At 35.8% G+C, this 18,481-nt stretch overlaps 2 protein-coding genes across 2 annotated transcripts in view; both read right to left on the bottom strand.

Moving 5' to 3' along the window:
* Window positions 1–1,881: 1,881 nt before the first annotated feature.
* psma6a (proteasome 20S subunit alpha 6a) lies at window positions 1,882–6,601 on the bottom strand. The gene is made up of 7 exons (XM_067367299.1): window positions 6,437–6,601; window positions 5,792–5,886; window positions 5,504–5,585; window positions 5,219–5,374; window positions 3,092–3,270; window positions 2,898–2,992; window positions 1,882–2,084 (listed from the first exon to the last, which is right to left on the bottom strand). Exons 1-7 carry the CDS (start codon window positions 6,510–6,512, stop codon window positions 2,027–2,029), a joined length of 741 nt encoding a protein of 246 aa, XP_067223400.1. The 5' UTR covers window positions 6,513–6,601; the 3' UTR covers window positions 1,882–2,026.
* A 4,989-nt stretch (window positions 6,602–11,590) lies between these two features.
* The window catches only part of prorp (protein only RNase P catalytic subunit), a 30,844-nt gene continuing 23,953 nt past the window's right edge, over window positions 11,591–18,481 (bottom strand). The window contains exons 5-7 of the mRNA XM_067367225.1: window positions 13,304–13,452; window positions 11,922–12,117; window positions 11,591–11,826 (exon numbers count right to left, since the gene is read on the bottom strand). Of these exons, the coding sequence (XP_067223326.1) occupies window positions 11,695–11,826; window positions 11,922–12,117; window positions 13,304–13,452 (477 nt within the window). The 3' untranslated portion in view covers window positions 11,591–11,694. The remainder of the gene's footprint in view (window positions 11,827–11,921; window positions 12,118–13,303; window positions 13,453–18,481) is intronic.

Below are 18,481 nucleotides of genomic sequence, written 5' to 3'. Positions count from 1 at the left end.
AAATAGATTTTATCAATTAACTTCTATTAACTAAATCAAATCAATATTTAGTGTGACCACCCTTTGCATTTAAAACAGCTTTTGTCCAGGTACAATTGTGCATAGTTTTTCTGGTAGCTTTGTGTTTGTTTATGTATGTATGTGTGTCTAATATATATATATATATATATATAATATGCTATTTGTTTTATCTTAAACTAAATTTTAATCCTTATTTATGTGTATGTGTTATTTATTTATATATATATATATATATATATATATATACACACACACAGTGGGTACGGAAAGTATTCAGACCCCCTTAAATTTTTCACTCTTTGTTATATTGCAGCCATTTGCTCAAATCATTTAAGTTCATTTTTTTTTTCCTCATTAATGTACACACAGCACCCCATATTGACAGAAAAACACAGAATTGACATTTTTGCAGATTTATTCAAAAAGAAAAACTGAAATATCACATGGTCCTAAGTATTCAGACCTTTTGCTCAGTATTTAGTAGAAATCTAATACAGCCATGAGTCAACACCTGGATTTGGGGATCCTCTGCCATTCCTCCTTGCAGATCCTCTCCAGTTCTCTTAGGTTGGATGGTAAATGCTGGTGGACAGCCATGTTTAGGTCTCTCCTGAGATGCTCAATTGGGTTTAAGTCAGGGCTCTGGCTGGGCCATTCAAGAACAGTCACAGAGTTGTTGTGAAGCCACTCCTTTGTTATTTTAGCTGTGTGCTTAGGGTCATTGTCTTGTTGGAAGGTAAACCTTCGGCCCAGTCTGAGGTCCTGAGCACTCTGGAGAAGGTTTTTGTCCAGGATATCCCTGTACTTGGCTGCATTCATCTTTCCCTCGATTGCAACCAGTCGTCCTGTCCCTGCAGCTGAAAACACCCCCACAGCATGATGCTGCCACCAACATGCTTCACTGTTGGGACTGTATTGGACAGGTGATGAGCAGTGCCTGGTTTTCTCCACACATACCGCTTAGAATTAAGGCCAAAAAGTTCCATCTTGGTCTCATCAGTCCAGAGAATCTTATTTCTCACCATCTTGGAGTCCTTCAGGTGTTTTTTAGCGAACTCCATGCGGGCTTTCATGTGTCTTGCACTGAGGAGAGGCTTCCGTCATAAAGCCCCGACTGGTGGAGGGCTGCAGTGATGGTTGACTTTCTACAACTTTCTCCCGACTGCATCTCTGGAGCTCAGCCACAGTGATCTTTGGGTTCTTCTTTACCTCTCTCACCAAGGCTCTTCTCCCGATAGCTCAGTTTGGCCGGACGGCCAGCTCTAGGAAGGGTTCTGGTCATCCCAAACGTCTTCCATTTAAGGATTATGGAGGCCACTGTGCTCTTAGGAACCTTAAGTGCAGCAGAAATGTTTTTGGAACCTTGGCCAGACAGAACCATCTCAAGGATGATCAGAAGAAATGGACAGCACCTTAATTAAATATAATATATGAGTTAAATATATGAGTGTCACAGCAAAGGGTCTGAATACTTAGGACCATGTGATATTTCAGTTTTAATAAATCTGCAAAAATGTCAACAATTCTGTGTTTTTCTGTCAATATGGGGTGCTGTGTTTACATTAATGAGGGAAAAAAATGAACTTAAAATGATTTTAGCAAATGGCTGCAATATAACAAAGAGTGAAAAATTTAAGGGGGTCTGAATACTTTCCGTACCCACTGTGTGTGTATGTATATTTATATATATATATATATATATATATATATATATATATATTTATATATATATATATATATATATATATATATATATATATATTATATATATATATATATATTAGAATTTAAATTAGGAAAATACCAGAGTAACATTTTCACTAGACTTGAATCCTACTGAAGAGATAAAAATAAGTTTTCCAAAAAATTATTTTTATTGTATTGTTGCAAGAAAAAAGCTACATAAACAGCAAAAAAACATCAGTTGACCTGAATATTGATGACATGATTGTAATTCTCAGACTTTTTTTTTTTTATCACAGGGTAAGGACTCGTGCAGATATTCTCAATCCCGTTCAGTAAGAGCCATGAGGTGGGTGTCAATCTCGGACTCTGACAAAATTCTGAAATATATAGAAATATACATGAATTTTCACAACTTTAATAAGAGTATTCAATCATTTTTACACAACATAAAACATTTCCATGACCTAGTGGTTTGAAATAAATACACTACTGTTCAAAAATTTGGGGTCGGTATGATTTGCTTTTAAAAGAAGTCTCTTATCTTCAAGGCTGCAGTTAATTTGATCAAAAATAGTGAAATATTATAAAAAATTAAAATGAATTTTCTATTTTTAATACATTTTAAAATGTAATTTATTCCTGTGATGCAAAGCTGTATTTACTCCAGGCTTCAGTGTCACATGATCCTTAAGAAATCATTCTAATATGCTGATTTGTCCTAATTATATATCCTAATTATTGTTAACATGTAATCATTAATTTGAAATGATATCTATTGTGAAAAGCGCTATACAAATAAATGTGAATTGAATTGAATTGAATTTGCTGCTCAAAAATGTCATGTGCAGCTTAATATTTTTGCAGAAGCCGTGAAGCACTTTTTCAGGATTCTTTGAGGAACAACATTTATTTGAAATGTATATTTAATTATATTATAAATGACTTAACTGTCACTTTTGATTAATTTAATGCATACTTGAAAAAAAGTTTTAATTTTTGGTACTGTAAGTAGTAAGAAGTCTGAAAATACCAGCTTAGTACTAGTAACCGGTAGTACCTTGTGGGGATTTTTCACCATTTATAGAATATGGTTTGGTGGTTGACGTACAGGACAAGTGTAAATATGTAAATTCTATGTAATGATATGTAAATATGTTACATCCTGTTTCACTTGCAATGTACAAACCCACCTGAACTTGGGCTCCTCTGTGGTAACAACCCCGATCTCCAGCTCTGAAGGCTTGAAGTCGATGGACAGAACAGTAGACAAGCAACTTATTGCAGTCTGTAAGGATGAAAAGCGCATAAAAGAACTCAAAATAAGAGGGCACAGCATAATAAAGGAGATTGATTCCATCGGTGATGCAGAAGAATGAACTTTTACCTCTACTGTTTGGTCAAAGGTCCAATCCAATTTCTTCTTCACCTTTTTCTCCAGGAAGCTTGTGGCCTCTGTTTGCTTCACGCCTGCAGCAGTGGCCTTGAAGCCGCAGTAGTAGCCTGCAGGATCACATTTATAGACCTGCGGCCCCAGCTCCTCATCCACGCCAACCACAATCATACCTGACAGGTCCGAACAATACACAATATAAACAAATTTAGTTATATAGCAATAACATTCCGTAATATGGAATTCTGGTACGTCCTGAATGCCCTACTACTTTACTCTTCTGTATGTATACTTTTCTACTACATTTGCCAAAACATGCAGTAGACAACCAGAGAACACTATATTAATACTGCATGACACAATGCGATGCGTTAGACTTGATAATAGATATTATCTACTTCTAGGCTCAAGACACATCTACATGATCAATGTTGAAAACAGTTATGCTGCTTAATATTTTTTTGTTGAAACTTTAATCTTTTTTTAATCAGGATTTTTTTGATGAATAGAAAGTTCAAAAGAACAGAATTTACATGAAAGACATTTTTTTAACATTATACATAAATATTTTTAAATAATAAAATAAGATTTTTTTAAAATAAAGAAATTATTTGACTGCAAATTTTTTGAACACTTGTGTATGTAGATAGTTATGAAAGTGCCAGCCTAGTTCTGGTGACTGGTAGTACCTTGTGGGGATTTTTCACCGTTTATATATTATGATTTAGTGGTGGACATGCGGGACATATGTAAATGCTACGTAGTGATATGTAAATGTTATATCACACAATGCAATGTGTTAGACTTGTTATTAGATATTACCTAATTCTAGGTTCATGACTTCATTTGACTACTAAAATTTAGGGCATTTTACCCACACATACATATTTTATAATAGCAAATATATTGATTTTTCAGATAACTGCACACCTCTTGCCGATGCTGAACAGTGAAGTCATGCGATAATGTTTTAACATTTTAACAATATTTATTGTATACTACACTACTGCATAATGTAGTATGCGATATGTAGATATTCTAAACACTAATTTTGTCAATGCTAATAAAAGCCACTATTGCTTAATGTAGAGCTGCCTTTGAAATTTTGAACTTTGCAAAGTTGATGTTTATTAAAATGAACTAAATTGAGCTGAATAATGACAACTTTTTTAAATAAAAAATGAATGTGTTATAACTGATGATGTTTGCGACTGTCATTCAGTCAGCATTGAACAGACTTGAGCTGAATATTGAAAATATGTGTCTTCTGTAGAACTGCTTTATAACTGATTATATAAATCCAATTCAGTTATAAACTTTGCAACCTTGACACCATTCATTATTGAACTAAATTGAGCTGAATAATGCTTTAAAGCTGAAATGGAAGTCATTTTATAATTGATGAATTTTGCCACAGTGTTAGTTTCCCGTTTATTTGTGTGAAGCTGCTTTTAAAGTGCCCATATTATGCTTTTTATCTTTCATGTAGTGTGTAATACAGCTGTTTGTGAATGTAAAAGGTCTGGAAAGTTTTAAAGAACAAAGTGCACGATAAATTGTCTCCTAAAAGAAAGAATAGTCTGCCCGCGAACAATGTCTACTTTGACCCGCTTTCAAACACCGTAGTTGTAGCCGAGGCCTGGAGAGTTTGGTTCATGTTGTCAACATGTTGAGAAGGCGCTGTTTTTTTGAAGTGTTGTGAAAGCAAATCTACTTTGCATGCGCTTCCAAAGAATGAAGACTCACGCTCGAATTGATATGGTAAAACCAACGGCATCGTTACTGTTCATATCACTGTGTATACAAACGCTGAGGAAGCCTCCAGGTGTGAAATTCAGATATGGTAATGTGCGTTTCCATGTAGGCTCTCAGAAAGGAGCGGTTTAGAGAGACCTTTATCAAACCGTGCCAGACAATGTGAGAAAAGAGGTGATACTTGAGAACATTAAAGTGTTTTATGATCTTGTATACAAGCAAACCTATTGTAAGAGACCTCCAAAACAAAATAGGAAGCTTTAAAATAGCATAATAAAGGGCACTTTAAACAATCTGTATTGTATGAAGCGCTATACAAATGAATATGACTTCGGAACAGCTTCCTCAATCTGACCCTATACTTACAGCAGCCCAGTGGCCTCATCTCAGCGTTCTGCGTGTACACCTGTGAGATGTCTGCAATGCGCTTGCACAGCATGTCTACTGGGATCTCATAGCCGTATTTATACTTCCAGTTAGCAGCTTCATATCGCGCTCTCTGCACCTGCGACCTGCTGTCAGCTTCAGAGAGAAACAGAATACATCACATGTGGTGTAAATTAATACACACTTTCACATTTCACCACACAAAAGGAGATTTTCCTAACTAAACATGAGTTGGACAATTGCTGTGTACGGAGATAAGTTTACCTGTCATGCCAGACATCACACAGCCAATGTTTTCTGTTATTCTGAATAAATGAGTGACAGTGGACTCATCGAGAAGCTTATCCTGGTGATTAAAGGAGAAAAGATTACTTAGAGCATACATTAGTATTGCTCGCACAACTGCCATTGAGTCACTGAAACATTTCTTGCATGTTACATGGAGATATAAACATGCTTTTTATATATATAAAGTAAAATTCAAGTTCAATTAAATACAAATTCAGTCTTATATTTGGCAACTTGGTTGACACACAGTAGAAAAAGACTTACTGGAACTTTCTTTTGAGTTATAACAACCGCACAGTCTTTCCCTCGAACAGCTAGCGATGTAAGACCTCCCTGATTAATGGCCTTGAATGCATATTCTGTGGAAAATAAAATAAACATTTTAACAATGATCATTAATTGTTCCCAAAATGCAAAAAAATATTTTTTTTACTAAATTTTAACAACCAAAGGTTTTATTATTAGTCTATCAAGAGAATATGTAGCCATACAAGAACCAAGAACATGAAACAAATAGTGATATTGTTTTTCAATGAGCTGTTCAAGTGAAACAGTTTGACATGATGTGAATATGAAATAAATATCTGCATACATAGTAAGTTACACATAATTTTTAACATTAAGGAACCTAAAGTACATTTATCCATATTGATAAAAACAATAAGTTCAGATGATTCAGTCATGTAAGTGAATGAAATCTAAAACGAGAACTGAAAAATGTGTCAAAAAGCGAATTAATTTTAACAACATATTCCACTCATATTTTTTGAATCCGTTTTAAACAAATTATTGTTTAATGCTTCCATAAACACAATAGTGGGAGCAGAGGAAAGTGCAGAATGAACCTGGTGCAAAATGACTGGGCATTTATTCTTTCGGTTTAATAAAGGCACTTTCATCGATACGCACCGACTTGATAGAGTCTCCCCTCAGGAGAAAAGATGGTGATGTGTCGATCAAACCCCGCGCTCGAGCCTCGGGACATAATGCGAGAGATTTACTGTTTAATATTGAAGTTTGTAAACAGATCTAAACCAAACACACAGCTCTGTTGTACACCGGAAATGATACCACCGGCTCCAGCATTCATATCCGGGTGAGATGTCATGACGCGCCGCATTGGATCTTGATGTTTACAAGGACATTTTAATTTAGAGCCATAGTTTATATTTGTATAGTACGAATCTTCTGCAAATAGTGCAATATATAAGCAGTTCATTACATCGTGTTTTAGTACAATTGTTACTATTATTAGAACCACCCATCCTTACTATGGTGGGTTAGATCAATATAACTTTAGCAGGCCTATTTGTTCTGATAAAAAGAAGCCACGCATTCAGAAACTATAAAAACTATTTTCGTTATAAAAATGTATTCATTATAGATTATGTAGGCTATCAGTTATTTAATATTTCTCTAGTTAGTGTTAGGTTACTTTATGACAACCAGGGTGAGAAATAAATGGGGTTTTAAGAAATTGTAAAATCTATTTATATATTTGATATTAATATTAATATTTGATTTAATTAGATAAATTCTCAATCTAATTAATCACATTTAGAATTATGCTAATGAACTGATTAATGACAAAGTATGTTATTTAAATAAAACTCAATAATAGTAATAATTACTACTACTAATAATAATTCCCAAATCCAAATATTGCCCCATAATGGAAAAGTTAATTTCTGTCATGAGTAAATTTGGAAATCATAATTATTTTTTAAGACTTATTTTTTGGCGTTTTTGCATTAATTGAGATGGATAGGACAGGGTAGAAGACTGACAGACGGACCAGTTATCCAATTATTATGAAAAACAAGTATTTGTGCTCTGAACTTTGGTCTAAGGAGATTTTGCATTTGCGACACTGCAGATTTGCACCAACTAGCAAAAAATCGTCAAGGCAGGAAGACATTATGAGTGTTTTCAGGATTGTTGATGTGGGAAGGCAAACATAGGGTTATTTTTGAGTGCTGGATAAAAACAGTAACATACAAAAATATATAGATTTTGACATTTACACAACTAGGATAAGTAAAGAGCAAAAAGGATGCTTTATTAGGCTACTATTTGTTTATAATTTGCCACCACTTGATTGCGATGAAAAACACCCTTGTCCTGAGAACACAGTACAAATTTGCAGTTAAAATCTATCTTTATAATGTTGAACCTTGCCTTAAAGGATTAGTTCACTTTCAAATTAAAATTTCCTGATAATTTACTCCCCCCCATGTCATCCAAGATGTCCATGTCCTTCTTTCTTCAGTCGAAAAGAAAATAAGGTTTTTGATGAAAACATTCCAAGACATTCCTGTGCCCTCCACAGGTCAAAGTTTGAACTAATTGTTATATACTTGCACTAGCATATTGAATATGACAATTTAGTTCAAACTTTGACCTGAGGAGGGCAGTAATACACTTAACAGTGTGTACACTGCTGGAATTCAAATAGAGAAGAAGAAGAGAGCTAGTTCAAGATGAGCATTTATGGTTAAAATGTATAATTTTTTTTTTTTTTTTTTTAGAAAATGAGTGATAGTTTCTCTAGATAAGACCCTTATTTCTCATCTGGGATCATTTAAAGCTATTTGAAGCTGCCACTGAAGTCCACTATAGACCTTATTTTCCAGAGAAACATGCGCGCCGCCATCTTTAGAATATTGTCTTTGAACTTCCGTTTTCGCGGTAGTCCTGTATATTTCTATGGCATCGCTGTTGAAGAAGAATTAGCTAGGGAAGTGGATTTACGTGTTGTAGAGTTAACAAAAGTTATCATGAGCATTGTTATGTTTAAAGCGGGTGTCTTAACAAATGTCAGTAGAACGGGAGGATTTTAAAATGAGCAGTTCATTCATAAATACATAAGATCGCTGTGGAAATACAAGCCGGAAAGCGCAGCGCTGAAAAGGGGCGGGGCTACATAAGGTCTATATGGAGAAAAATCCTGGAAACCTTAATTTCTTTTTGACTGAAGAAAGAAGGACATGGACATCTTGGATGACATGGGGGTGAGTAAATTATCAGGAAATTTTAATTTGAAAGTGAACTAATCCTTTAATGTATGCAATTAACTAGAAACCTACATGGAAAACCTAACCTAGCTAGTGAAAATAAGCATCTTATGTCAAGTTTTGTAGAGAATACTTTATTCACTGTATATCAAATAAACATTGCCTGTAGGTTCTTTCAAGCTTCTGACATGCTCTACATTCCTTCTGTGCAAAAGCTTCCAGTTCACTGATATTCTTTGTTTCGTGCATCCACTGCTTTCTACGAATCTCACCAAAGATTTTCAAGGGCTGAGCAGACTGAGCCAACTACTCAAGAACATTCCAGGACCGATCCCTGAACCAAGCTTTGGTAGATTTGGATGCATACTTGGGATCATTATCCTGCTGGAAGTCCAGTGAAGCTTCAGTTTAATCAGTGAAGGGATCAAAATCTTTGCCAAAATGGCCCGATATTTCATGCCAATCAAATGGTCAAGATTTTCACTTTCTGCAGCAGCAAAGCACCCCATAACAAGACTGACCCACCTTCATGTTTAACTCTGGAAATGGTGTTCTTCAGGTCACAAGCTATGCCTTTTTTGTGTCAGACATACTGCTGAACAGTGGTGTCCAAAAGGTTCCCGTTTGGTCTTATCATTCCATAAAACATTCTTCCAGAAATCCACAGGCCTATGCACTATCCTTTAGTATATTCAAGCCAGCCTTTTATGTTCTCTTGGTCGAGTGGTGCTTGTCGAAGTGGGCATGAAGTCAATGTGTGTTTAGTGTTCTACTTATAGACTGCACTGATTTATTTTCTTCTGTTCATTAGATCATCTAGCAGGTCTTTGGCAGTAAATTAATGTTTTTTTTTTTTTCAAAGCTGCCTTGATCAAACATTGTGTGCTTTTTCTTACAAGCCCTGGAAGGTTTGTTATGGTACCAAATGTTTTAAACTTACAAACAATGCTGCCAACTGTGTCTCTAGGAACTTTTACCCCCCGTTTCATGAAGCCTAGTCCCAGACTAAAATGCATGTTTGAGCTGTTTTAAAGGGATAGTTCACCCAAAAATGAAAATTAGATTTTTATCTGCTTACCCCCAGTGCATCCAAGATGTAGGTGACTTTTTTTCTTTAGTAGAACACAAATGATGATTTTTAACTTCCAAATTAAACCCTGCGGCTCGTGACGACACATTAATGTCCTAAGACACGAAACGATCAGTTTGTGCGAGAAACCGAACAGTATTTACATCATTTTTTAACTCTAATACACCACTACGTCCAACTGCATTCAGCATTCGCTTAGTGAGGTCTGATCCTGCTCTGACAACGGCAGTAATGTCTCGCACATATACTTCAATGAGTGTTAGACATCACTGTCGTTGTCAGAGCGCGATCAGACCTCACTAAGCGAATGCTGAACACAGTTGGACATAGTAGTGCATATCTTAAAATATGTGCACACCAGTAATGTTTCTTTCTAGGGTACGTTTATAAAAGCTACTTAAATGTCCTAATTGAACTAAGGCCTAATCCTGGCTTAATCTAAGCCTTGTCTGTGAAACCAGGCCTTAGTGTCTAGGAAATGATCTAGTAGCCATAGCCTTCTTCTCTTAGCTTTTGTGAGAGCTCTTTTGTCTTGGCTATATCTGCTACTCAAATTTATACATGCGTCAGAACTGAGTTTCCAAATGCTTAATTGTGTTTTAAAAGGTTAGCTCACCCAAAAATGAAAATTTTGTCATTAACATTCCACACCCGTAAGACCTTCACCTTCAGAACACAAATTAAGATATTTTTGATGAAATCTTAGAGGTACATGACTCCTCCATAGGCAGCAATATAATCAACACTTTCAAGGTCCAGAAAGCTACTAAAGACATTGTTAAAACAGTCGACATGACTGCAGTGGTTCAACCTTAATTTTATGAAGCGACGAGAATACTTTTTGTGTGCAAAAACAAAAATAACGACTTTATTCAAAAATCTCCTCTCTTCCCTGTCATTATCTTTACTCAGGTGACACAGTAAGCACAGTGAAGGCTTCCGTGTTTACATCTGAATGGCAGTTCAGTATTGGTCAAAGCAGCACGACACGAGTCGGCCAATAATGAGTCGGCGTTCTGATGTAGAACCTGTAAGCACTGGACGTAAACAAACAGAATGACAAAGAATAGAAATTGTTGAATGAAGTCATTAATTTTGTTTTTGTGCACAAAAAGTATTTGCGTTGCTTCATAAAATTAAGGTTGAACCACTGCATTCACGTCGACTGTTTTAACGATGTCTTTAGTAGCTTTCTGGACCTTGAAAGTGTTGATTATATTGCTGTCTATATGGACGAGTCATATACCTCTTGGATTTCATCAAAAATATTTTAATTTGTTCTGAAGATGAATAAAGGTCTTAGGGGTGTGGAACGACATGAGGGTGAGTAATTAATGACAGAATTTTTATTTTTGGGTGAACTAACCCTTTAATACAATTTTGTACCCTACCATTCTAACCGTGCGTTCACACCGCCGCCGGCGAGAGCGTCAACAGTCGCCTTGGCCGCCCTGCCAACAACGCTGTACTGTTCGTTCAAACCGCCGCCGACGGGAGGGTCAAAGCAGAGCCAAAGTAAAATGACAAGTCGCGTTAACCAATCGGAAGCCTATCAAGCGAGGACCTCTACATTCTAATTGGTTGCCGCCGAACCGCGTCATAGCTCATTACCATAAAGTTAACCTGATTTCAACTCTCCTCGACGCTCTCACCGTCCAAGACGCGCCGCACCCCTCTCGCCGGAGCTCGCCGCCGGCTCTCATTGAAAATGAATGACTAGCGTCACTTTGACGCTCTCGCCGCCGGCGAGATTTATTAGATTTAAGAGATTTAAAAACAGCAATGATGAATAAGGGTTGAATAATTATTTATGACATAGCTGTATTATGAAAAAAAAAATCCAAAAATATTACATTGCATATTGATATTATCGCTTTAAATAGCCATTAAAGTGTTATTTTTGTATTTAAAAAAAACAATTTTTATATTTTTGATTGCAAGTGTATATATAAAATAAAAGTTGATAAGCAGTAGAAGAAACAGTTGTACATTTTACCAAGTATTTTTTAATTCATTTTAATTGAATGGATTTTTCAGTCAGCACAGTAGCAGTAACTCAAGCCTCATTGTTCTTGAGTGAGGCAGAGCCATTTCTGAGGAACTTCATATGTAGCTCTATCTCTTCCATTCTCATCGTAAGGAATGTGCCAAGAGCTACCGGAGGTCTGAACGATGGTGTCATAAGCCGAGATCCTCTGAAAAACAAAGTCAAGTCATCAGTCATACTAATGAGGCTTTCAGTCCTTTAAATACTATTGATTACATAAAGTCTCTCCATTCCTAGACCTACCTGAAATCGAACCCTTTTTCCTGGGACATAATGACTGATTACCAACTGATGTCCACGTTGCCACTTGAAGAAGAGGCGTCTGGTTGCGCTGTCTGGGAAGCAGGCTTTGTGGTCCCTCATTAGATCACGACTAAGAAAATTACAGTGAACGCCAGAGTGCAAAGCAGCATACAGCAGAAACGGGTCATCTTCAGATCTGTGGCAGTCATCCAAGAAAAACAGTGCACTGTATCAAACATACCTTTCATGCTCAGTGAATGAAATCATTGTGGGTTTATATTGACATACGGAGAAGGGAAGTGATTGGTACATGCGTTACTAACACATTCGACTGAAACTGTTACAAAACATAGTGAGGGCTTCTAGATAGTATGATAACTGAACAGAACTTTTTTTAAACAAGCATTAGAAGGCCTATCATGGCCATATTCCAGGATGACGAAGCCAAGATTCATTTTCGCACATGAATTGGCACCTCTCAGTCCAGACCTTAATTAAAAGTTTTTGGGATGTGCTGGAGTAGACTTTACAGTGTTCACCTCTTGCATTATCAATACAAGATCTTGACCAAAAATGGATGCACCTCTTGATGGAATTAGATGTTGGTCAAAAGGTGCATCAAATTTGGTTATGGGACTCATGGGATCAATAGCGCCTTTTTCATCAATAGAGCTTTTTGCAATGCATTATGGGACTGCAGTCTCCAAAAAATGTATTTTTAGATGGAACTTTAATTCTAACTTCAAGAATAATAATAATAAATTGTCCACAAAATACAGTAAAATCGATCAAAAATACAGTTAAAACATTAATATTGTGAAATATTTTTACAATGTAAAAGAGCTGTTTTCTATTTAAATATGTTTTAAAATATAATTTATTCCTGTGATGCAAAGTTGAATTTTCAGCATCATTACTCCAGTCTTCAGAGTCACATGATCCTTCAGAAATCATTCTAATATGCTGATTTGCAGCTCAAAAAACATTTCTTATTATTGTCAATGTTGAAAACAGTTGTTCCTATAATATTTTTGGGGAAACTGTGATACATTTTATTTCTTTCATGAATATAAAGTAAAAAAAAAAAAAAAAAAAAAAAAACAGCATTCATTTGAAATGCAAATCTTTTAAAACATTATAAATGTCTTTACTGTCACTTTTGATCAATTTAATGCATCCTCACTGAAAAGTATTAATTTCTAGAACATTATAAATGTCTTCACTGTCACTTTTAAACAAATGAATGCTTCCATGCTGAATAAAAGTATTTTTGTCGTCCAGACGCGCTTTTGATCCCTTAAATTGCTGCTTACGTAGGCAGCTCACTATGTTTTGGAACAGGCTGTACATTATGTGATTGAGGAAAGGGGGGTCATACGAACATGTTCTCAGTGAAGAAGCAGTGGGCTTTCTGCTTGATCTTGTTCATGTTTTGTCTGTCCCAGTTCCGGGTAGGTTGTAGCATATGCTTCCTGCCAAGGACCAGGATGTTCAGACCCTGCTGTTCCAGCTCTGATACGACTGCTAGCAACTGCAGAGATAATTCACACACTCAGTGACCTTTTACTTTTTCCATTTTAGAAATAAATGAGGTCATTTTTAATGAATGAGAGACCACAGTTCATTCATAATTTGCTCTATAAATGATCTGCAACTTGTGACTTTTTTTGGAGGAATTTCCCTTGGCATTACAGATGAATTTGGGACCTTTAGCAGGTCAACTGTGGGAAAATTATTCTTGCTCATTGTTTTAGCCTACTTTAGTGCCACCCACTCATACACACAGCATGAGAGGGGGGAGTTTCCTGATTACACAGGAAGTTGTTTTTCCAATACCCCCTTACAAAGAGTGCGGTCAGTAAAGGTTATTAAAGCGTGCTAAAAATATCTTTGTATGTAGCTGTTCAGATTTAAGACCCTGTACGTGCATTAACTATTCATGAGATTGGCCTAATTATTTTTAATATATGAATATATTTTAAAATAATTTATGTGTAGATATTTGTTTTTCTCACTCTTTCTTCCAGGAAATACATAAGTCTTTTGTAGCCTGCAGCAGGAAGTGATTAATTAAAAATGTATTTTTATTTTCTGAAACCATGATGTTTGTATGTCAGTTTTCATGTTAAAGCATGCTATATAATTATTATACATTTTGGTATTTAAACATTTGCATAATTTTTTTTCAAACCCATTTTATATATATATATATATATATATATATTATGAGTTTGAAAAATATTATTACAATTTAAAATAACTGTTTTCTATTTTAATATACATTAAAATATAATTTATTTCTGTGATGCAAAGCTGAATTTTCAGCATCATTACTCCAGTCTTCAGTGTCACATGATCCTTCAGAAATCATTCTAGTATGCTGATTTGTTGGAAACAGTAGATTCATTGAGGAATAAAACATTAAAAACAACAAAAATAACAAAATATTTTTTTACTATCACTTTTTATCAATTTAATACATCCTTGCTGAATAAAAGTATTAATTTCTTAAAAAAAAAGACTAAAAATTACTAACCCAAAACTTTTGAATGGTATAGTATATATTGTTATAAAATATTTCTATTTTAAATAAATTCTGTTATATTTTAAAAAATGTTTTATTCATCAAAAAATAAATAAATAAATAAATAAATATATATATATATATATATACATAAATTTGAAGCCCAATCTAACTTGCAGAAAAGCTTAATCTAAAATAAACATACATGCAATATGCAATACACACACATTTATTTATATATACACACACGCACGCATAAGACTCTTATCGCATCAACCAGTTGCATTGTATTAACCTTCTAAAAATATTTTGTACTCAAATTTAGTAATGTCACCTACAGTTTATATATGCAAAGTAAGTTCCAATGAATTCCAGTCTATCTTGTATTCCTTGTTTTGCTATTTTTTACATGAGGAAGTGTTAATTGGGGAATTGCAGGTGTGATCATTTTTTGTTAATTCATGATAAGGAAGTAGACGGTCAGCCACAGATAGGCTGTTTCACTGTGGAAAGCACCGTACACATGATAGTGTCCTGTTTTACAATCTATCTTTAACCCTTTGCCTGTAATCATCTTTGCCTAAGGATTTCTAGATAAACAGACACTCTTCCTTCCAGCATGTTAGTCTTGTACATCTGCACTCATTTTCATTTCCCTATGCTTTTTGCATACAGTCCGGTGACTTAGCTTGTATACAAAATATATAGTCTTTGTTTTTGGCTACAAGTTAACTGAAGACCTCATTTTCACACCCAACAGTCCTTGCTCAGACTGTGTGCAGAGAAAACCGGTTAACACTAGCATGTCACTGAATGCGCCAGTTAGCGAGGAAGTGGGGTAAATGTTAACACCAAAAATAAACTTGACCACAAAAGACACATGTCTGACTTAAAATACAGGGTTAGTCATATCAAAATGAGTGAAAAATCCCCAGCGTTTGTGTTACAATTGCTATGGGGCATGTATGTGTTAATAATGTGTGACTGTGTGACGTGCGAATAATCAAAAAAAGTGCAGATGGAAGCCAGTGTTGTAGTCGAGTCACCAACTGTCGAGTCCGAGTCCAAGTCCGAGTCCCAAAAGAACAGTCAGAGTCGAGTCCAAGTCGAGTCACCATTACCAGAGTTCGAGTCAGAGTCGAGTCTCGAGTCCCCGGCGTTCGAGTCCGAGTCGAGTCTCGAGTTTAAAATTAAATTTAAAAATACTTAAAATGTAAAAATCAATACGATATGAGAGAGAGAGTGTGTGAGTGAGAGAGAGAGAGCGCTTGTGAGTGACCGAGTGATTTAGCGTGGGTGCGTTTGTATGTGTTCAAGTGAATGTGTGTGTGTGACAGCACGCGACTGGTCAGAAAGCAACGTGTAACGTTAGTCTGACATGTTTCTTGACCACTACACCACAGGATTTTAGGAGTCAAAATTGCGTCATCCATCTGACAGTGACTATCGCAACAGACAAAAAAAATCATGTAATCCGATCTGACACAGTGACTAGTTATCAACAGACAAAAAAATTGTGTAAACATCGCCCAACCCTAGCTTCTTCTGTTTATTATCATATATGCATTAGTCAATAATAGTTTTTTTAAAAGCTAACGTTAGCCAATGGAAAGCATTTTACTTACTTTTCTGGGCGCATCCGTGACAGGTGTCTGTTAAAGTTTGAAGTTGTCCCAGTCTTTTCCTCAATTTTCCAAATTTGAACATTTAGCCCGCGAATCATGCACGAGCGTAAAGTGAGTGACGTCAGTGAGTGTGTGGTCAAGAGAGCGAGCGGTAGCAGTGTCTCTGAGGGGAAAAAAATAGATCCCGGCCGGTCTTGGGCACGAAACCTTATATAATATTATATATAAACTTAAATAATGCTCAAGTCCGATTTTATATATCCTCGAGTCCGAGTCCAAGTACGAGTCATCAGTCCGCGAGTCCAAGTCGAGTCACGAGTCCAGAGAATGGAGTCTCGAGTCGGACTCGAGTCCAAAGAATAGTGACTCGAGTCGGACTCGAGTCTGAGTCCAGGACTCGAGTACTCCATCACTGATGGAAGCCATGGATGAGTGGGCGGAAAGAAAAAGGATCTAAAAAGGATCCTTGAGCAGAAAGGTCAAGGAAGTTTATGTGACATCATAATATGTAACTTAATGTCAAGTGAAGTATTTAGTGATATACTACGGGGCTGCTGAATGCTTGAATTGGTTGACGAACGTTCTAAGGTGTGCAATAATTTCCAAGGAAACGCATGGCTAAAGTAGTTCCAGGCTGGTCTTGACTGCATTACTTGTCTGTATCACTTCGCGAAAGGATTTCAGTTATTTCAAATAGGTCCTACAACTGCAAAAAAACCTAAACCCACAAATGACACTGATCAAGCAAATAAATATTGTAAACGATAGGATAAAAACAACAAATAATTTCCTATTTTTTTGCCACAAAATTATGTTTTATTATGTATGGAAAGAAAGCACATACTCTCTTTTCCCCGCTCTCTCTTTCCCTAATGATTTTATCAGTAAAACAGTTTAGCAACTTAAAAGCTACATGATATTTCTCACTAGCGAGGTAATAATGGTGCTGTTTTTGAAGCAGATAAACTTACAGTTTTGCTATTAGTAGAGATGATGTTCCCAAACACTATTGAGAAACGCACAGACACACATTCACACATGCTTACAGCCCGTTCTCAACTATTCGGTTGTTAAGCCTGACGTCACGCGGCAGCGCTTCCGGGTCAAAACGCTCTATCTCAAACCACAAGAAAAACAACAAATGGTGCTAATATACACACACAATGTGGTTATAATCATAACCTTTATCTCCATAGCAAAATTCCAGATGGCCAGACAGTGATTCATCTTTTATAAATCGTTAAAATCTTAATGTCTGTGACGCTGTGAGCACAGAGACTGTTGTGTAGACTGTAAGTATTTAAAATGTTTAACTTTGTAAAATGTTTGATGTTTAATATGAACAAATAGCTCTCATAAACGGCCGGCGATGGCATTCTCAAGTGAAACCACTCGAGGCTTGGACCCAGAAATGGCGTTCCTTAAATCACGACTTAACAAGCGGATAAAGATAACTATAACTATATTTGCATCCACACCAACGAACGATAATGGTCTGTTTATTCTAAGCTCACACGCTGCAGTTTTAAACTGTTCTTGCTGCATTTACATGGCTTAACCAGCAGATTTCCTCTCCATGCTATGTTTCGAGTGAATAGCTAGTGTAATAGATCTAGACTTTTTTTTACAGCAACTTCAAAGAAAGCAAGACAATGTTGTCGAAACTAGCACTGGATACCTGAGTTCATTTATTTTACACCGTTTGCTAGCCTGGCATAATGATCTCATCGTTAATATTCTCACCATTTACTCTGAGGGTAATGAAAGATTGTTTTCCATATATATATATATATATATATATATATATATATATATATATATATATATATATTATTTTTTTTTTCTTTTCTTTAAAGTATCCTTGGGGGTTTGACTTGGCAAACAGTGGTGGCTTTTTCTGGACTTCTCCGCAATTTCATCTGCCATTTTAAATGTGCGAGTCCTAAAAGTAGACTAGATTTTGATTGGCTGTCAGTGTTTTGTCGTTCAACAGCTGTGAAAAAATCATTCTGAATGATATTGTTTCTCATTATCATTATAGCTGTGGTGTGTACAGTGCTATTCTTTGATATTTAAAACAATTTTTAGAACTATATCTTTATCGTTATCTTTATAGTCAGGGGTGCACATAACTTTTTTGGTCTGGTTCTCAAGGGAGTACCTGGAGATTTTGCTTGGTACTCACACTTTACACGACACATCCTAAAAGCTGTCCTAATCACTTTCCTCCTGACTGCTCTCCTCACTATCTTCTTTTCTCTCGTACATAGATGATGATAATGACTTTTTTTTTTTTTTTTTTTTACTAACATTAATGACAGCAAAGGCTGCTGCCACTTTAAGAAGGAAAGCACGGACCAAATAACTGACACACATCCGGTTTCTTTCACAACACTTCACTTATGACATAA

The sequence above is a fragment of the Chanodichthys erythropterus genome, chromosome 18, assembly GCF_024489055.1.
Source record: "Chanodichthys erythropterus isolate Z2021 chromosome 18, ASM2448905v1, whole genome shotgun sequence".
Taxonomy (NCBI): Eukaryota; Metazoa; Chordata; class Actinopteri; order Cypriniformes; family Xenocyprididae; genus Chanodichthys; species Chanodichthys erythropterus.
Note: the sequence above shows the minus strand (reverse complement) of the source record. Positions and strands in the feature narration are given on the sequence as shown.

Coding starts and splice junctions, on each gene's coding strand:
- psma6a (XM_067367299.1), bottom strand. CDS start 6,512: ATGTCCCGAGGCTCGAGCGCGGGGTTTGATCGACACATCACCATCTTT. Junction 5,375..5,503: donor TGTGATGTCTGGCATGACAG/GTAAACTTATCT, acceptor TTCTCTCTGAAG/CTGACAGCAGGTCGCAGGTG. Junction 2,085..2,897: donor ACAGAGGAGCCCAAGTTCAG/GTGGGTTTGTAC, acceptor TATATATTTCAG/AATTTTGTCAGAGTCCGAGA.